The sequence below is a fragment of the Phodopus roborovskii genome, unplaced genomic scaffold (assembly GCF_943737965.1).
Source record: "Phodopus roborovskii unplaced genomic scaffold, PHOROB, whole genome shotgun sequence".
Classification (NCBI taxonomy): Eukaryota; Metazoa; Chordata; class Mammalia; order Rodentia; family Cricetidae; genus Phodopus; species Phodopus roborovskii.
Window position 1 is genome coordinate 23,368,870 of NW_026126563.1, and position 21,203 is coordinate 23,390,072.

At 44.4% G+C, this 21,203-nt stretch overlaps 1 protein-coding gene across 1 annotated transcript; it reads right to left on the reverse strand.

The window, feature by feature from the left end:
* Positions 1-1,513: 1,513 nt before the first annotated feature.
* Ino80c (INO80 complex subunit C) lies at positions 1,514-20,192 on the reverse strand. The gene is made up of 5 exons (XM_051202061.1): positions 19,924-20,192; positions 14,759-14,869; positions 13,575-13,686; positions 12,500-12,567; positions 1,514-3,601 (listed from the first exon to the last, which is right to left on the reverse strand). The coding sequence occupies exons 1-5, from the start codon at positions 20,074-20,076 to the stop codon at positions 3,470-3,472; spliced, it is 576 nt and encodes a 191-aa protein (XP_051058018.1). The 5' UTR covers positions 20,077-20,192; the 3' UTR covers positions 1,514-3,469.
* Between the last annotated feature and the right edge of the window lie 1,011 nt (positions 20,193-21,203).

Below are 21,203 nucleotides of genomic sequence, written 5' to 3' on the forward strand. Positions count from 1 at the left end.
TATCTGAAGGGAGGAAGCCTCCACTGTGAAAAATGCCTCGGTAAAATCAGGCTATAGGCAAGCCTGTGGGCCATTGTCTTAATGAGTGATTGATGCGGCAGGGCACAGACCATGTGAGCGGGAACTTCCCTGGGCTGGTGGTCCAGGTTCTGTAACAAAGCAGGTTGGACCGACCCAGGTTCCCAGTCAGTTAGGAGGACTGTGCAATCTATGGGGCCGCTGGTAGTGGATCAGTATTTATCCTTAGCATATGAACAGACTTTGGGGGCCCACTCCACGTAGAGGGATACTCTCTCAGCCTAGAAACACAGGGGAGGGCGAGGCCCTGCTCCAAAAGATGTGACAGACTTTGAAGACTCCCCAAGGAAGGCCTCACCCTCCAGGGGGAGCAGAAAAAGGATGGAATAGGGGGTTGGGGGAGGGGGACAGGGGAGGAGGGGAGGGAGAAGGAATTGGACTTGTAAAACAAGCTTGTTTCAAATTTTAAAAAGGAAGCAGGTTGAGCAAGCCAGACAGCAGCACTGCTACTGCTGGGTGGCTCCTGCCCCCCTTCCGCGTCCTCAGTGGGGGACTGTCAGCTGGAGTGCAGGCTGAAAGGAACCCTTTTCTCCCTAGCTGCCTTGATCATGGCACGTCACCAAGGCACCAAACCCTGACTATGACAGGTCTCCACGGGGCTGTGTCTGGGCTCCTCTGTCCTTAGTAAGGCACAAGCAGTTCAGGGACAGCAATTTCCTTCACCCCAACAGCCTGCCTGTGCTCAGCGTTCTGAAGCTCTGACTTCCTGCCATGCGTTTGCAGGATGAACGCTGGCGAGTGCTGCCTGGCTTTTTGCAGTGTGGAATATTACAAGGGCTTTTTGTGGCAAGCCAGCCCAGGCCATGGTGACTGTTATCTCTCCTGGTAACAAATGGGAGGAAACTGCTAGCTAGAGATAAAGATGAGTTTCTGGCCTTTCTAAAGAAAAAGCCCCTTCAGGGAAATGCCAGACACTGAATACAATGCTCTCAGTGAACCAGTTTGTCTGTTTCTGCCTTAGTCCTTGCTCAGCTGTCTGGGAAGTTCTGTAGACAGAACAGCTGGATTTGTGCTGACAGATTCCAGGCCCCACGTGCAGCTTCTGTTAAAAAACAATTTACAGGTGTTTCCCCAAGCCACAGAAAGCCATCCTGATGCACTCCAAACCCTGCCTCATTTGATTTAATTGTACCCAAGAAGCTGCTAATACTCCCCCAAAAGGCTTATGCATTGAGGGCTTGGTCCCCGGATGGTGGCTCACTTGAGAGGTGATTGGATCATGAGTGTGCTAACTTTCTCAGGTATTTGTCAAGGCAACAGAAAGCTGACCCACACCATTCCCTGACTCCAAGACAGCAGAGCAAAGGTGGCTTCGATTCGAAGCATAGAGAAGACACTGTTGCTGCCTTGTGGTTCTTTCTCCCTAATCTGTTTGTGTGAGAAGCTTCAGAAAGTGGCTATCTTTTCTGTTCAACGGCTAGTAATAAAAATGTCACCCCCTTGTTAAGTTTATTGTGGAGAAATTAAAATAATACAGAGGAGAATGGTGCAACGAGCTTCCGTGTACTTAGCACACAATAGTTGACTTGAGGCCAATCTTGTTTCAACACTACTTCCTCTCTTCCACACCATCCTGAAACAAATCCCAGACATCATATTGCTCTATTCACTAATGTTTTAGCCTTCATCTCTAAAATATGAACCCTTTCCTTTAACATTATGATACCAGCATTCTGATTAAAAGTATTCATACTTATTTCTACATACGGTCACACATCAAAATCTATCAAGTTTGTAATTGTCTTGGAAATATTGTAAGCTTTTCGTTTGAACCAGGATCCAAATAAGGCTCACACATTCTCTCAGACGAGAACATTGTTGGAAATAACACTGTTTCATGAAGAAGACATCATTTGTGACCTCTCCATAGGCACCTGTGTTATTTGATGATGGGATGCCTCTTCCTAAGAGGCATGGGTTCAGAAAAGTGTTATCTGGTGGGAAGTAGTCTGGCCCACACTTCCAGCTGGGTGGACGCATGCTTTAACCCGGGGGACATGGTATAGTGACTTGAATGTGAAATACGTATGGTGGGCGGCACAGTTTTGGAAGGATGCGGTCGTACCACGGTGGTAGAGCCTCTCTGGGGGAAGTGGGTCACTAGAGCAGGCCCTGAGGTGGTATAGTCCAGCCTCCCGTCTTGTCTGTTGTCTGATTCATGACCATGGATGCAGTGTGGCCAGCTGTCATGCCTTCCCCACAGAATGGATATGTAGTCCTTCTTGCCAGGCATTTCATTGCAGGAAAATTAACTACAGTGACCCGGTCTTCCACACCTCAGCTCCGCAAGGGGCATCTCTAACACTCCAGTCATTCTAAGTTGTCCTTGTGGACCCTCTCTTACAGTGAAGACATGCAGCACACATTAAAAGGACTTAGATCAGAGCAGCTTGGATATCAGTGTGGTCTTAAGAAGAAAATACAATTTAAAAAATATATTTTCTTTGTATGAATGAGAGTTTGTTTGCATGTGTACATCCAGTGTCCTTAGATGTCAGAAGAGGGTATTAGATGCCCTAGAACTGGAGTTAGAGATAGTTGTGAGTCACCATAAGTGTTAGGAACCAGATTTGGGTCCCCTACAAAAGCAAAAAGTGGTCTTAACTGCTAAGCCTCCAAAATGTTTCTTCAATCTTGCTAATTGCTTTTCCTTTTAAGAGCTGAATTTATCCTTAGGATCCTGGAGGCCAATGCCTCAATTCACCATGTAGCAGAGACGAATCATCAGCAGGCATGCCATCATGATGGGTAGTTTCAAAACTTCCTGACAGCATAGTAGAAAATAGACAGATAGAAGCTTCGGATCCAGGGAAAGGCCAACATGCTCAACAGACTCTCTAGGACAATCCATTCTGATCCAAGGAAGGGCCAGCATGCGTGCTAGACTCCAGGATAATCCATTCTGATCCAGAGAGGGGCCAGCAGGCTTGCTAGGTTCCAGGACAACTCATTCTATCAGGGAAGGACCAGAATGCTCAATAGACTCCAGGGCAATCCATTCTGATCTGGGGAGGGGCCAGCACAATTGCCAGGCTCTAGGACAATCCAGATCTGTGTCTTCATTGTACATTCTTTGAAAATATTGCAAGAGGGTTCACGACTTGCAAACAAAATTCTGGGACATGCTTGAGTTAATTTTAAAATTCTGTATTTTCTTATCAAACAATGTTTACTTGAGGCAACAACTGAAGTATGATTTAAAAGAGGAATGCCACACTTGGAGGAAAATAAACATCAGAAAGACCATCATGGTAAAGCCAGACATTCTTTCCAAGGCACGGAGCTGCCACTCTCAGACCGACAGCAGAACATGTATGTTTCCATGAAACAATATCACACGTGCAGAATCTGTTTTTTGAGGCCATTCCCACTTCATTCCCACTTCTCAGGCTCAGGGGACGATGCTCGTGGCCTTCCTCAGGGCCAGGTAGCCTGTGACCACGTCAGATGGCAGCCTTCGAATGTAGGCGAACTCTTCAATGGTGCTGAACCGCAGCTTGCTCTGAGGGTCTGTGTAATTGGCCTGAGTGAGAGACAGACAGAGGGAAGGACAAAGTTGTCAGCGGAGAGATTTTAGGCATGAACTTCAACCTTTTTCTACTTTACTCCAAGTAAAATACAACTTCATCAGGGTTCACTGTCACCAAGAACACCAAACTGCTCACTCATCTTTCTAGACTTGAGGACCAATCCCAGGGACACTCTGGAGGAAGAGGAACAGCCCCATCAGATCCTGGGACACTTCTTATTGTTATCTTGAGGGCTGCAAGCTGCAGGTCCAAAACTCATTTCATAATGGTCACACATCCCTTCCTTCTAACTCCTGCCTCTGCAGAGGCTCCTAAATTGGCCAAAGGGCCAAGAATAAGGGACTGTTGAGTGTTTGACCCTAAGTCCACATTCCTTAGCCCTTCCAACGCTCAAGGACAGGGGCAGAGAGAAATGGAAGGCGGGAGGACTAGAAGAAATGCTGTCCGATTTATCTCCTGTGAATTACATTTCCTTTGATGACAACAATATATGGGAAGGCTGGAAAACAGTCATAAAGCTGTTTCGGAGAGCTTGTGGCTATGCAGAAGTTAGGTGAGTTCTCTCTCTCTCTCTCTCTCTCTCCCTCCCTCCCTCCCTGGTGGGGCAAGCTACCTTCACATTCTCTCAGAAGGGGCTTGGATTGTCTGGCTCCACAGATAAACCTATGATCCAGACTCCCTGTGGCTCCGAATGTGGCAGCCTCACTCCTACCACCGACCACACTGTGCTGAGCTGGCCACCCAAGCTCATGCCTCATGCCAAGAAGGCTGCTGTATAAACAATTCAGAATACAGAGATCTTGTGGCACAGACAAAATTGTCACAAACAAAAGCTGGAACAGACTGGACCCAGGAGCCAACATGCAGTACTCTGAATAGAAACGAGTATGCCAAACTAAATCCCTGAGCCAGATGAGTACTTTCCCACCCTCTTCTAGACTGCAAGGAAAAAAAAAAAGACTCCCTGCCTATGGGGACCCAGCAAACTGCTTATGCCCTGTCCCAACTTTAGGATGACAGACAGTGTCCACAACCCCCCAGGAACCTCTAGAGCCACAACATTCATCATAGCTTTGTAAAATGAGGGTATGACACATACATCCATGCTTTCCTTCCTGTGCTCAAGCAAGATGAACTATACTATCATCTAAAAAATAAAATCAAAGCATTTCATAGAGGGAAAGTATCCTTTGCCAGCATCTTCTACCTCAAAGTCTTTTGCTTCCCCCAAGAAAGCCACTGTTAGGTGGGGATCCTTACAGGCTTTTTAAAATTTATACCTTATTAAACAAACCAAGCAGAGAAATTACCCATCAAGTGTGTGCGTTCATATGAGTGTGTGTGTGCATGCGTGTGTGTGCACGCGTGCACATATGAGTATGTGTGTGTGCCTGTGTGCACGTACATGTGTCTTTACCACACAATCCACATGCTTGGCCTCTTCTAGCCAAGGATGTCCACTGGAACTTCATCCATGCTGCTCCACATGGATTTGGCTCACAGAATAACAGAACACATCTCAGGGAAAGACCTTCATAATCTCTCAGAAACATTTCTGCCTAAGATCCTTGCACAGCCTACTTCTCCAGGGAGCTGCATAGAAGGCAAATTGCCAGGTCAAAGGTCAAGCTGTCATCCAAGGGAGCTGCATCAATACCTTTCCTACTCCCAAAGAGCAGTGTAGGAACACACACTTTCTTTATATCCAAGCTGAAATGTACAACCAAACATTCTCAGTCCTTCCAGTGAGGCTGAACACCTGCTGACCACCTGCTGGCTCTTCCTATGTCTTTCAAAGGGCTGTCTGTCAGTGGTTTGGGAGCAGGGTTCTTTATATGTTCTGAAGACCTTAATTTTTATATCCAGGGCTTAGGTAACTCTTGTATATATGGCAAGAGCTCTGCTGATGCCACAGAGGCCTGGAATAATGTTCTTCACAATGTTGCTTCTGTCTCTTCACAGATGAGAACTACTGTTGCAGCTGACAGCTGCTAGCCATGGCTGAGGACAGACTGGATGTGCCAAGGGGCCAGCTTCTGAGTCTGTTCATAAACCATGACTTCCAGCTGCCCAGAATGACACAGGGCAAGATTCCCATTTTGGGACATAATGGTAACTGGGGCTGCACCAGCTTTCCTGTCTCAGATAACCACTGAAATGAACACAGCACACATCCAGCAGACAAGAGGCTGCAAGAGACCAACAATCAAGAAAACACAGAGATTCAGAAAGTAATTCTAGGATAGAGCTGTGGATCAGATTGCTAGATGAACATATAAAACCCAGTGAAGAAAAGCTGGAATAAACAACAACAATCTTTAAAATTTTTGTTTCTCTAAAAGATAACTAAAGCAAGAACTAATGGCAGTCTATTTTGTGCTATCTTACGCATAAGTAATCATGACAATAAAGAACAAGAATGTGCTGGGAAGGGGTTAGTACAAGAGCCTCACACTCCAGACAAAGCAGTGTAGTGTTGAAAATAAACTCAGTAGGGTAAGACGAGCATTAGGACTATGAGGGCAACCATTCAGCTTTTTAAATGGCCAGTTAGCACCCTCATGAGGAAAGCATGTAACACAGTTCTATAGTAGAAATTAATTTTGTTCAAATATACCATACCTATGTTTTTAATCTTGTTCAAGGCATTGTACCTATACAGCTCACTTAACAATGCAATGCAAATTTCTAGTCCTTGAAAGTTATTATTACAAACTATATAAGATAATAAGGAAATATAGGTTAGTAATTAGTCATCTATTACAATCAAACTTGTAGTCATATTAGGTGTGTTATCAAGGTCAAACAGATATAATTTAGATAGGTCATCTTCAGACATTTCAGAGATCTACAGAGTATGGTATTTAAGATGTTTTAATAATAATATAGGTTCTTTCTTCTTCTTCTTCTTCTTCTTTTTTTTTTTTTGACAATGAGACATATCTACTCCTGGCAGCAACAATCTACTTCAGAGAAGATGACAGGCATCAAAGAAACTCACATGGAGTTTACTTTCTTTGTGGCAAAAAGTATCCACTGGGCAAGAAAGCACCCTTGCCTCAACTGCTGACAGTACACTGGCCAAACTAGACAAACAGGACGCAAAGGAGAGTGACTGCAAAATCCTGCCAAGACAAGGCAGGACTGCCTTTAAAAACCCTGCTTCACAGAAAAGTCTATCAGAGATGCTAGGCCTACAGGCCAAAGATGGATGCCCCAATGTTGTGGAATGACCTTGGGTGACTGTTCTGGCAGCCAGCTGTTTTTGTCACTTGCTCACACTTTCTGTTTACTCAGGTAATATTCTTTCCTTCTCGGGTCTCTGAGGGAGTTGAAGACTAGATAGCATAGCTATAATCTTCTTTGTTTACCAGATTCAGGAAAAAAAAAAAAAAAACAAACTCACTAAAGGTGTGGGGTTTTGTTTTTTTGTTTTTGTTTTTTGTGTAGCTTTGGAGACTGTCCTGGAACTAGCTCTGTAGACCAGGCTGGCCTCAAACTCGCAGAGATACACCTGCCTCTGCCTCCCAAGTGCTGGGATTAAAGGTGTGCACCACCAACGCTCGCCTAAAAATGTGTAAAGTGTAAAAGTATGAGAGATATTAAAAGACAATTTGATAATGTAAATTAGAATAGAAAATAAATTACATGTAAGACTTTGGACTCACTAAGACAGGATAGATAATGGAGTATTTTCTCTGAATTTGTCAAATGCTAATGGACTAGACATTGTTGGTGTACTTACTGCCTGTATACAGTGTACATTCTTATTGTACTTATTGTATATAGTTTTTCGTTAGTCGTAGCCATCTTCTTTTTGTACAGGATAAAAAAGGGGAATTGTGGTGATACATTATTTATGATTTATTAAAGCTTAACTGAAGATTCACAAAGAAAAGCCAGTCACAAGCTATAGAGGTCAGGCAGTGGTGATACACACCTTTAATCTCAGCAGCTATACTAGCTAGCCAAGCAATGTTGGCACACACCTTTAATCACAAGACTTATGATTCGGAGGTAGCCGGATCTTTGTTAGTTCAAGGTCACAGTGACTACACAAAATTGATTCAGTTCTTAAAGAAACAGTTTACACAAAGGTGATCTCAACACCTGGGATCACACACTTTTAATCCCAGCACTAGGGAGGTGGAGACAGGAGAGATATGGCTAGGGAGAGAAAGGAATAAAAGGAGGAGGAGACAGGAACTGAGAGCTTTTGCCTCTGAGGACTTGTGGAGACAGGTTTGCCATTTCAGCTGGGTAGAGGTAAGATCTACTGGCTTGGCTGCTTTGCTTCTCTGATCTTCAGCTTGAACCCCAAAATTTGGGTCTTTCATTTTTCATGCTACAGGTCAGAGAACACAGTAAAACAGGTCTAGACCAAAACACTTTAAACAGATTACAGTGTGCATATATGCTTAAGAAAGAAAAGGGAATGGGTATAGACAGTCATAGGAAAAAATAGTTTAAAAATAAAAGTCTTTAAAGAAAGAATAAAGTAATATCTATATATAAATATTTATATATAACATTTACATGCAATATGTATTATATATAAACCATGTAAAAATGGAAACACTCAGTGTACCTAGATCCTGTATGGTACTTTGTTACCATTGAAGTTTCTAAATGCTGATGAGCAAGCAGCAGCAGCTGAGAGACATGGGACTGTGAAAGGAACTGCTGAATTAAATCAGTCTAGATACTTTAGGCATGTCTGACTTTAAAATGTAATTTGGAAAATGTATTGAGTTGGGGGAGAGGTTATGCTTTTGTTTCCACAGGAAACGAAAGGCTGTGGATTCCTTCAAAATAGAGACCAGATTTGACTCCCTGAAAATCTTGGCTACAGACATAAATAAGTCTAGAAAAACTAAAAGACTGTTTACATATATGTTTACATATGTACATACATACACACACACACACGGTTGACATATATGCCAATCCCTTGACAAAAGAATAGCTCTGAGACTGGGTGAGACAAGATAAATACAGAGTCCTCATGACTTACTACATGCCAAGTTGACAGCTGTTTTTTACTTGCTTGGATATATTTTAAAAAAAAAGTCTTTGGCTGCCTTGTGTGCAATGCACAGTTCATACCTGTGTTAATGCAGACATATATGTTACCTTGTTAGTGTGTGTGTTTTCAGATCAAGGGGACCAGATACCATTGAAAACGGGTGGCCCAGGTGATCCAGCCTGTCAGAGTGCCTCTGATGCATGCAGAACTACGTCAATGCTGCTGGCTGAGATGGCTCAGCCTCATAGACTATTGTAGCCAGAACTTCAGATAAGCCTTGCACTTTCTCATAGCACAGAGACTGAACAACCAATGTTATAGCTAGTTTTCTTAAGACTTCACCATTATCTCAATTTTCTAAGGGTCCCCTGGGTATGCATTGCCCTCAGGCAACAGAAAATAGTCTAGAGAACACAGTGCTCGCATTCCCAAAAGGTGGGGTGGGTAGGTTTTGGTCATTTGGTAGCTCATGTTTGTCATCATTCAGTGGGAATATAGGAATATAGGATATAAAGACAACTATTCATCTCAAATATTTTATGTTGGTATGGATTTTTATATACTGATACAATTTAAGGTTATTTTTGTTACACTGTATAAATGTTTCTACTCTTGTTTAAGGTATTGGATCTATGCAGCTCATTTACTACTGTAATACAAAGTTCTAGTCATTGAAAGCTATAATTTCAAACTGTTTATGATAATTAAAAAAATACAGGTTAGTAGTTAGTCATCTGTAACAACTTATAGTCATGTTAGGTATGTTTTCAAGGTTAAACATATATTTTAGATAGATAGGTGATCTTCAAACACTTCAAAGACCATCAGAATTTGACATTTAAGATGTTTAATAACCTAAGGCTTTTCATGTCAGTGAAACATGTCTATTTCTGGCAGCAACAATTTACTTCATAAAAGGATGATGGATGCTGAAGAATCTCCATATGGAGTTTGCTTTCATTGTGACAAAGCTAGACATTGGGCAAGGAACTGCCCTTGCCTTGACTGCTGAGAGTCCAAATTGGACAAGTAGGACAATAGGAAAAAGACTGCCAAATTTTGCCAAGACAAGATGCAACAGTTCTTCAAAATTCCTTCTTCATAGAAAAGTCTGTCAGATATTCTAGACCTGTAGACAGAAGTTGGATGTCCCAACACTGCAGAGTTTGGATGACTGTCCAGGCAGACAGATGTCTCTGTCACTTCTATAGTTTTGGAAGTTGTTTGCTTTGCACTTCCTGTTTATTCAGGTAATACTATATCCTTCTTGGGTCTCTGATGGAGTTGAAGATGAGATAGTTATAGTTTTCCTTATTACCAAATTCAGAAAAGAAACAAATAAAAATGTAATATGAAGGTTGAGAAGCATAAAAGCTTAAACTGTTTATCTAAGAAAATGTTTTAAGGTCTAAAAACATAATTTGGGGTTGGTAATACACGTTAGGATAGAAAGTTAGGAAGTAAATTAGGTACACTATAAGAGAGGATAGATAATGGAGTATTTTCTCTGAATTTGCCAAGTTCAAATGGGCTGGACATTGTAGCAAATGTAATTCTTACATACGCGGCTTCATTTGTGTTTGATAATTGTTCTTATTGTTTATAGTCTTACTATGTTAAGCTAAAACCTTTTTATTTAGACAAAAAAAAGGAAAACTGTTGCAGAATATTTAACTATGCAAAGATGTGTTGCACTTGTTTAATTATATAAAGATGTGTTGCTGTTTTACCTTGCCTGCCTATGGAACCTGATGGGTCTAATAAAAAGCTGAATGGTCAATATCAAGGGAAGAGGTATAGGTAAGACTTCTGGGCAGGGAGATTAAGTAGGAAGAAGAATTTAGGCTCAGAAAGAAAGGCAAAAAGAGAGATGACTGGCACCAGCCAGTCAGACATGGAGAAAGCAGCAAAGCAGGGCATACAGAATGAAAGAAAGTAAAACCATAGACCAAGAGAATCAGATTAAATTAAAAGAGCTAAGCTAAGGCCGAGCATTCATAGTTAGTAATAAGTCTCCATGTTTTTATTTGGGAGCTGGTTGATGGCGCAAACCAGCCATCAACTACATACCCACAGTAATGGTCACTGAAATGTGAACCATATAAAGCTATCATCTGGAGTCACACTGTCAGGTGGGTACAAAGCTAGACCCTCTTTAAAGAAACTCACTCTAAATACAAAAATACAGACAAAGGCAAAACACACATGGGAGCTATTACATACAAACTTGCACAAAAGGAAAGCTGGAATGGTGTTTTAGTTCATTCTGTGCTACTATCGAAAATATACCTGAATGCTTTATAAAGAAACGAGGCTTCCCGTGCCAGAGATGGCTCAAAGGTTAGGAGCTCCTGCCGGATACCCAGCTCCAGGGTTTCCTCAGAGGGTACCAAGCACACACATAGTGCACATACATACATGCTGGAAAAACACCTTTACATATAAAGTGTGTGTGTATGTGTGTGTTTGTATTTTGTTTTGTTGTTTTTTTTTTTTTTTTTTTTTTGAGACAGGGTCTCTCTGTGGTTTTGGAGCCTGTCCTGGAACTAGTTCTTATAGATCAGGCTGGCCTCGAACTCATAGAGATCTGCCTGCCTCTGCCTCCCTAGTGCTGGGATTAAAGGCGTATGCCACCAATGCCCGGAGGCTTAGTTAGCTTTCAATGTTGGCATCCTGGTGAGGGTCCCACCTGGCTGTACTTCAACATGGTGTGAAGAAAACAGGCCAAGTACAGGAAAAGTGTATGTGCAAACTAAGAAAGAAAAAAGAAAGGCTCTTTTCATGAGTCCGTCTGGAAGAAGCGCATCCATTCCTATGGGATCTGACCCAGGTGTGACCATTTTTAAGACGCACCATTAATTCATCAGGCCCACCTTTTAATGCCTCAACACCACCACACTGAGGCCCAAGCTCACAGCAAATGGGCCTTCAGGAGAGCAAACACCCTAACTCAAGCATGTAGCTATATGAATTCAGACAGAAGCATACCTTAGAACAATAAAAAGGCCAGGAGTTGAGAGAGGAGATTACATGATAACAGAAGAAGCAATTTTCTGGTATAATGTATAGAACTAATTTGGCCAGTCTGTGACAGATGGTGGATCAGTTATCCTCATTAAACTGAAAAGCATTTAAATGATATACAGGTAAATTTTAGACGTAGTACGCTTCACCATTCCTATAACGAGCAAAAAAACCCCGCTTTTCAAATTTACAAGAGATGAAGACGGATAAAGGCCAGCTGGAATTTCTCTGCGGGTTCTGCACCCGCTGCTCGCCTGTCGCCTGTGTGGGTGGAAGTACACTCAGTGCCCAGTGTCGGTGCCCTGCCTCCACCCCAACCTGCAGTTCTGCTTCAGAAGCACTGGAGGGGACATGGTGGTCGGCTAGGGAGGAGGGCATAGGACCAGATCCACAGAAACCACATGGGAGAGGGGGCTCCAGCTCTTAGAGACATGTGGGTTACTTACACGGCTTCATTTGGGAAAAGGCTAGAAACTTGTGTTTGTGTGTCCTGACTTCAGGTCCCCTCTACGGTGCTGGGCATGCTAGGCATGTGTTCTACCACTGAGCTACATCGCCAGCCAAGAATAGCTTTTAAAGGACTGCCATTGTGTAAATCACTATTTTAAAACTCAAGAGTGAAGACAGAAATGGCTGTTTCGTTCATGTTGTCTCACACAGGAAAAAGGAAAAAAGAAGAAGTGAGAATTCTGCGTCTTGCTTTCTGGAGCAAAGGCCTCTCCAGACTACCCACACAGACACTCAGACCACAGCCGGAACTCCAGGCAGGACCATCGGTGTAGACAGACATGCCTGAAATCGCACATGTAACGCGAATACAGACACATGTAATTATACTCACGAGAAGACCTGAAACATCGGAATACTTCTTAGCTGGCTTGAAGGATGGAGGAGCATCAATACTAAAGTCTAAAAAGTAGAAAGAAAAGAGATGACCACATAACCTTCAAATTATCCTAATTCCTGGTCCATTATGCTATCTATGCTCTTCCTTATTCTTAACCACTGAACCATCTCTCCAATCCCTTATTCTTTATTCTAAGCTAACTCCTGAAATGCCCCTCTGTAATTACACACTTACAGAAGCCTCCCGGGATTAACCAGGGGAATAAAGGAGGTGTCTCAAAATTAGCACAGTATGTCACAGACTAAGTGCAGGCCTCAGCTAGGGTCCTGCCCTGCCACCAGAGACAAGCCACCCCAGTGGATCCGCCAAGTTCATCTACCCGCAGGCTATTTCACAGTCTCCAGCTAAAATGGGCTCCTGGTGATGAAAGGCCACACAGCCACTAACAGGATCCACACACCCAGACTCAAGCGGTCCACACCCAGATGACTAACTTGTCACCATCTGAGTCATGAAAGATGCACAGCAGGGCAGGAGGGGAGATCTTGGAACCTGAAGTTTCCAGGGTAGCTGGTAGCTGAGCAGAACAGCTAACAAGGTTTTGCCCAGGTCTGGACATACTACAGCAGGAGGTATTTGCTCAGAGAAAAAGTGTGTGTGTGGCCTGTTAGCTGCTTTCTGAAGACTCTCTCAAATCTCTCATTACAGGATTACAGGTGGGCTACATTTTTTTTTTTTTTTTTTGTGAAAACAAGCTTAAATAGTGGATTTTTAAACGAGAGGTCTAATAGAAACATTGCCATTATCACAGTGGGGCCTACTTCTCCAGACTGAAATTGCAAATAAAACACTAAAAACTAAACCCCTGTGACAACACAAACAAACAGACTCAACATAGACTCCATGAACAGGGAATATATGCATAATATCCCTGGATGGGTGCCACTGCAGGGCTCTCAGGCTAAGAACATTTCCCCGCAATAACACAAACACGAGCAAATAACGTAGGTTTGTTGTTAGGAAGTTTCTGTCTACATTACAAACACTTAGAAGGCTCTAGACAGCTCACAGTTAGGATCATTCAGTTGCCATGGCAATGCCCTTTCGGCAGCGAGGATCTGTTTGAGGTTCTTCCAGGTTCTATTCTTCTTGCCAGCTACTGCACCACCGTGGCCAGAGTGCTCAAATTAAAAGCGGGGAGAAGAGACGAGTCAGTGGAAGATGCATCGAACCTGACACGGTGCCCGTTAGAGCCGTTAGGCACCACTCAGGCTGTAAGCAACTATTTATGCTGGCGAGACCTTTAAAAGGACCTCACCATATACTTTAATCTTTGTTTAAAAGAACATAGTGCGTAGCTATTCATGGTGGAGGCAGAATTGGGAGTTAGTTCAAGGATGAATTTGAGGCTAGCCTGGGCTACAGGAGACCCTTTCTCAAAAAAAAAAAAGATAAATAAGCAAACGAAAAGAACTTAGTTTGGGGGCTACCTAAACCCACAAGTTTGCTCATGACAGAGCAGAAATAAATGGCTATTTTTCACCATGCACACAGGAAAGTGAATTCTTGACCGTCTTCACCCTAGTTGAATTCACTCATGACCTCATCCTTTTGAAGTCAGTTTACTCAAACTTGGATGTGATCTTGAGATTACATTTCTAACTCACCTCTGAGGGTGTGTCTCTCTGCCTTCTAATTACTAGTGGTCCTGGAAAACCCAAATAAGCTTCAATCATGGTATGGCAAGCCTTCTGGAAATTTCTTTTTGTGATATGAGGATTAAAAAAATGAAACGGAAAAGACTACTAACATATTTGCTGACCATGGTTACAATGGATTGCCAAGACTCATCAAAAAATAAATAAATAAACCTTTAAAGGTATGATTTGGGTCACTAAAACTGATTTAATACAGCCTTTATGAATGAAAGAGATTTAAAGGAATTAGTGGGGAGTGCTCCTATTTTACTTATTTCTAACTTCTTTTAAAATTAAGGCTAACAGAAAGCATAGGGGAACAATCGTGGGAAAAATCATCCTCAGAACTCTGGGGAATTCTGAAAAGGCCTGACACACTGGGAGGTCACAGAGGGCCTTCCCAGTCCTATCCTGTACCCCTCCCTCCCCATCTTCAACAGCCAGGGTGGGGGGGTGGCAAATGGAATTGAGGGAGAAGGCAACTCCAGACCCAGCTACATCGGAGGCTGAGGTGCAGCTGTCCACCCCCATATTTGATAACCCCTTATATGCTTACCACGAAGTTAGGATCCTTAAATGGCAATGGCTTGGCAGCTTTTTCCACAGGCCCCGAACTAAACTCAGAGGATGCCATTTTATTCTCACTCACAGCTTCAATGCTGACACCCTGGAAACACAGAAAGAAGGAAATCTTTGAAGCCAGATGGGCTCCTCATGTGCGCTCTCAACCAGACAGACATGCAAGGGGTCCAGGGTTCCTGCCCTGGAGGCTGGGGAACGCTATCTGTATAAGCAAGAACCATGGCAGGTATAAGCAGGACCCCAGCACCAGCTTTCCTGGTCCCCTAGTGCCTGGGGACTGCTGTCTACTCCAGCTGTCTGATTAATTCTGACAACTGCTAAGGACATGCCATTATCTCCCTCTTACAGGAAATAGAGGCAGGGGGGCCTGGTTTAAGGCTACACAGCACACAACTTTTCAATTTAAATCCATTCCACAGTGCCATAGTCCTTCTTTCTTGACGATCTTGTCAACTATGTCTTGAAATAGGAAGACTAGTCTTAGAGTCTGGACCTCAAGAATCTAATTTGGTCAGAAAACCCAGGCTGGAGCTAATCTGCACTTGGGGACAACAGGACACGGGAATTCTGAAACAGAGGAAGCTGGAGGGACATGGGCCAGCTGGCTGAAGCTGGGACGCAGTGTCCTTCAAGCAGCACGAGAGAAAGGAGGCAGAAATAAGAAATGCCGTCTCGTTTATAAACCAATTCCAAGACAAGCATCTTAGGAACTGAGTCATTATCTTCACAGAGTGAAATGCATATGTGGCAGGGACAGGTTTCATGAGTTTCCAGTACTGACACTGGTATAGCCCACCACCATTCCAGAACTATCTCTTGCCCCTTTCTAGCCAATGCCTTCCAGTCTCAAGGGCAACCAACGTCCTGATTCTTCTACATCTCTTTCACTGTGACAGTATATGGCTTGTATCTGACACCTTCACATGGATCAGTGGTTTCCTTCATCAATTTCCCTCTTTCTCAGCAGAGTAGAATTCACTACATGGAAGAGTTAAAACTTATTTATCCATTTTTTTTCTGTTGAACATTTGGTTCATTTTCCATGTTCAGTTATAAACAAAGCTGTTACACATGTGCACATATACACATCCACACACACATAAATAGTTCTACTGTCAACCTGACACAAGTCACCTGGGACAAGGAGAATTGTCTTGCTTGGACTGGCCTGTGGCCATGTCTACGAAGAACTGACTGAGACTGATGTGAGACTAGTCTACTGTGGGTGTCGCCGTCCCTAAGTAGGCAGGCCTGGGCTATATAAAAAAAGCTAGCAGAGCAAGCCAGAAAAGTGCGCTAATAAGCAGCAATCCCCCCTGGTTCCTACAGTGAACTCCTGTCCCAACTCCTCAGTGACAGGCTGTGACAAGGAAGGAAAGCTGAATGAACCCTTTCCCACCATGAGTTACTTTCTCATGCTGTGAGTCACAGAGACAGGAATCAAACTAGTCCAGGTGTGGTGACACATGCTTTAACTCTCAGCACATGGGAGGCAGAAGCAGGCAAATCTCTGGGAGTTCTCTCATCATCCTCCTTCACTCCAGTCTTCCCAGCATTATGCAAATCCTTAAATCTTAAGAAACTCACACTGAAGCCAAGAGGTAGCAGTGCACACCTTTAATCCCAGCAATCAAAATGACAGAGGCAGGCGGATCTCTGTGAGTTCAGAGCCAGCCTGGTTACAAAGCAAGTTCCAGGACAGCTAGGGTTAAACAGAGATGACCCTGTATCAAAGAGAGAGACAGAGAGAGAGAGAGAGAGAGAGAGAGAGAGAGAGAGAGAGAGAGAGAGAGAAGAAACTCACACTGAAATGTATCCTGTATTTCTTTATTTGTGAATACTGCTACATCAGCACTTCTATTCACTGAGCCATCTCCCCGGCCTTGAAATCTATGTTTTAAGAGGCTGTGATTCAGGGCAAAAGGAGAAAGGACAAGCTGCTAATTAGAGGCAAGTAGAGAATCTCAGGAGAGCTGTCAGTTAGGAGGAAAGAGGTCATCCAGGACAAACAAGCTGAACTGCCAAGGAAGCAAAGGGTTGCTAAAGGTAAAAGAAACCAAGGCCTTAATGCCTCAGACTATAACAGTGACAAGGGTACTATGGACAGAGTGTGTCGAACTCCAGTGCCCCATCCTCCAGGGGCAAACCAATTTGGAGATGTGGGAGGGTGGACTGTCTCCAGAGGCTCTGTGAAAAACAGTCACTGCAGCAAGTCAGTGTGGATTAGACAGACAGTTGTAAAGTTCTTCCAGGGAGAGGTCACCCACCAAAACAAAGTGCTTCTGCTGCTGCCTGTAATGGGGGTGAGGGAGGCCAGAGCTTGCTGTTTCCGACAGCAGCCTAGGGAAGACTCCAGAAGGGAATGACAGTCTGGGAACTGGCTCAGTGGCTATTGCTTTTCAAACTGAAGGGTTCTACGCCATCTCCAGCCAGATAAACCGCAGGAAGGTCATACTGGTCTCTGCTTGCCTTTCCTCTTAAAGGCCATTCCCATGTTACCCCACCCTTATTTCTCTGTTCCTCTCATTCACAGTCAGTACTGAGTCAGGATGACAGGAAGGCCTTTAGTCAGAGGGAAAACCAAGTCTATGATGCTCTGCTTCGGAAAAATAAGACACATGGTAATCTACGGTTTCCATGTTGTGAAAGTATCATAAACACTAAAAGGCTTTCAGAGATGGAATATCCAGCCCTGAGACATGAAAGGCCCAAGACAGATGGGAGGTTACGCCTAGATCTAAGGGCTATGCCCTCTTCCTATTACTAAAGAAGATGGTGTAAGTTCCAGGGTAGAGACACCAGTCTTGCTGTAATAACCTGGGGTCAGCAAGGCCTAGGGGCTCTCCTAGCCTATGCTGAACTGTAGAATCCTTATGATAGTTTCTGCCAACAGCAACCCTCATGACTGGGACTCAGACTTCGGGACAACCTTGTCTTCCTGCTGTGGTGTTTTGAAAAGGAAGGGGATGGTGTTTTTAATCATCATTTAAGAATCAAACAGCCTGGGGATAGCGGTTCACAACTTTAATCCCAGCACTCAGGAGGCAGAGGCAGGTGGATCTCTGTGAGTTCAAGGGCAGCCTGGTCTACAGAACTAGTTCCAGAACATCCAAGGCTACCCTGTCTCAAAAAAACAACCAAATAAAAAGAATCAAACACAGAGGCATCTACTAGTAACCTGGACTTACAAGTCCAGCCCAGGTACATAGTGAATTTACAGTCAACCTAGGCTATATAGCAAGACTCTGTCTCAATAGGTTGGAAAAAAAGAAAGACACACTAACTCAGACCAGGTGTGGTAGTGTACACCTGTTTGCCAAGAATGAGGAGGCTGAGGCAGGAGGACTGCCAAAGGGCCAGTCTGGGCTCTGCAGTGATTTCCAGACCAGCAGTGTCTACACAGTAAGATGATGGTGTCTTACCAAACCCAACCAAAAGTGGTCCACAAAGAGCAGGGCATGGTAAAGCAGACCTTTAATCCCAGCATTGGTAGGCAGAGGCAGGTGGATCGCTGTAAATTCAAAGCTAGCCTTGTCTCCATACCAGAAGTTCCAGATCCAGTGAGGGCTACATTGTTTAGAGTCTGAATTAAAAACAAAAGCAAAAGGAGAAAGACAAACACAAAGCAACAAAAACCCGTCTTAATGTAGTGACTATATTGCTTGGTCTCAGCATAAGAGAACATTAAATCACATTATGGAAAACCACAAGAGAATACACCTCATGAGTACATAATGAGTACATAACGGAGCTGGGTCATACTGCAAGCCGGGATGCTCAACATTCAGGAGCCTGAAACTGGAGGGTCAGTGAGTTCTAAGCCAGCCTGAGAAACATGAGATCCTGTTCCAAGAAACAAGACAACTACAATAATTTATGAAATACTAACAAAACAAGTAAGCCAGAAGTGGAGCACTACATAGGGACACTGTTTCGGGAGCAGGAGAAGAGGGGGGGTACATAAACAAAGCTAGCTGAGGTAGGAGGTGGCAGAAAAGTGGTTACTTCTGGCGGGGAGGGAAGAACATGGTGACCGGATTGCAAGGCTGAGGCAGAGGACAAGATCAGCAGGAATTTTCTGGGCCTCTCAAGAATATCTTAAAACAGGGCGGCGGCGGCACATGCCTTTAATCCCAGTACTTGGGAGGCAGAGGCAGGCGGATCTCTGTGAGTTCAAGGCCAGGCTGATCTACAGAGCAAGTTCCAGGACAGCCAGGGCTACACAAAGAAACCGTGTCTCGAAAAAAAAATGCTAAGTTGTCTGGAGACTGTCTATGGTCTGTGTGTTTCACTACATGCAAACTCAATAAAATGCTTAAATGGAGTGGAGGGGTTGCCAATTACCAACAGAGTTGCTGGGGAAACGCGCCACACAAACTGAAAAGCATAACCAGGAGCATAACCCTCCTCATAAAGTGAGAGTGGGAAAGGCACGACCCCCCAACCAAACCACTGCTGGTCTCCGCGGGTTGTAGCTAGTCTGTTGTGCCAACCCTCTGTGCTCAGCACTTTCCGATTGGCCTCAACCTTCCTTCCTTCTTTTTGTTTTTCGAGACAGGGTTTCTGTGTAGCTCTAGCTGTCCTGAAACTCCCTCTGTAGACCAGGCTGGCCTCGAACTCACACACACATCAGCCGGCCTCTGCCTCCGGGGTGCTGGGATGAAAGGTGTGCGCTACCACCGCCCGGCTAGACTTCCACGTCTTGACCTCTAGATTTAACCCATGTAAAAAGAATGAAGGAAGCCACAGGTGTCAATCACCTTTGTATTCCTCCATGCTGCACACTGGGGCGACCCCTCGGGCTCCCATCTGCGGGAGAAGCTTGCAGAGATACAGAAAACAAGACCTGACAGAGCTGGGCGACCCTTCTACTAAACCGATTAAAACCTTACTCTACGACGCGGGCGATTTTTTTTTTTTTTTTTTTTTTTTAACTAAAGTCGTAGATCCAACCTACGACTCAAAAAAACCTAATTTCCAGCAGGAGTTACAACGCGGCTCTCAGGGAAGTGAGTCTCACCACCCTCGCCCGCAGGACTGCGCACGCGCCCCAGCTTCCGCCACTCCCCGCGCAAGCGTCCTCGGCGCCTCTCGAGCCTGCGCATGCGCCCTCGTCCCCGGGCGGTGCGCACAGTGTACCTGAGCAAAGCCGGAGGCGGACAGCTTTTTCTTCTTACTGGCGCCGTATCCCCCTCCGCTGCCGTTGTGAGATGGGCTGGCTGGCCTCTTCTTGCTGGTCCTGGCTATGGTGGGGGTAGAAGTGGCAGCCACGATTGGAATTTGAGCCGCCATCCTGCCCGCAGTGTGTGTGCCTGCGGCTCCCCGCCCCCACCCCTCCTCGGACGGGCCCTGGAACTTCCGGCTGGAGGCTACTTCCGTGTTGATGCTCCGGGACTCCACCGGTGTCCTGGAGCTTAACGGACTCCTCCCCGGCTGCTACTAGGAGGCGGGGCTCGGAAGTGTTTCTTCCGGGTCGGAAGGCGTCGAACTGGTGGCTGCTGCTGAGGTTATGAGCCTTGTTCTGGGCACCGTCCTGGAGGGCCCAGTGAGCATCCGATCCTTTAGTAGCTTTTTTTTTTTTTTTCTTGCTTTTTAGACAAGGTGTCTCACTGTGTAGTTCTGGCTGCCCTACAACTTTCTATGTAGACTAGGCTGGCCATAAACTCAAGTAGTTGAGGTGGCCTTTGAATTCCAAATCATCCTCCACCTCTCAAATGCCAGGGTTACAGGCAGGTGCCACAATGCCCATCCCAATGGCTATGACAATAAAGGACGTTAAATATCAGGGCACTAACAGATTGCCGAGCTACTTGCTCTGTCTTATTAACATGTATCAGTACTGCACAATGACAAGAAAGGTAGGGTGTTCTTCAGTGTTTTAGGAGTCCAGAACCACGTGTTGGCATGCAACGGTTATCCCTCTTCTACTCTCCTCAACGAATATTAACAGACAAAAATCTTACGTGCAGATAACAGGGTGGTCGCAGATCTAAACCAATTCATGCATCTCAATGCCTACACCTCGTTTATTGTCTCATAGTGTACTGTATTTCTCCAGAACCATTATGCCGTTATCTAACTTAGTGGTTTCTAACTGGGCGGTACACGTTTTTTGGCTAGGATATAATAAAATCTCTGTAAGGTGACCGCCAGTTGTGTCTTTCGACTAGGGATAAATAGATCCGTTCTCAGGTACCGTGACTTGCAAATTGTTGGTGCATTATAATTATGTTTGGGTGAAGTAAGGAATAAAGGAGTGAATCTCTACGTTCTAGTAGCTAAAGCAGCAATACATGCCGATGTTTGAAACAGGCTGTAGACTGATGCAGAGGGGAAGGACCAGTTAAGAGAACGAGGAACTGACAATACCGTTACTTATGCCTTCTCTAGTGTTGAAATGCTGTTTCCTGTGCCAGATC

Bases quoted from the DNA above. Each gene is read 5' to 3' on its own strand.
- Ino80c (XM_051202061.1), bottom strand. From the start codon at position 20,076: ATGGCGGCTCAAATTCCAATCGTGGCTGCCACTTCTACCCCCACCATA. The intron at 13,687-14,758 runs GTAAGCATATAA...TTTTAATTTGAG, and splicing joins TTAAGGATCCTAACTTCGTG to CACTCTGGCCACGGTGGTGC. The intron at 3,602-12,499 runs GTGAGTATAATT...TCTCTCACTCAG, and splicing joins CCGATGTTTCAGGTCTTCTC to GCCAATTACACAGACCCTCA.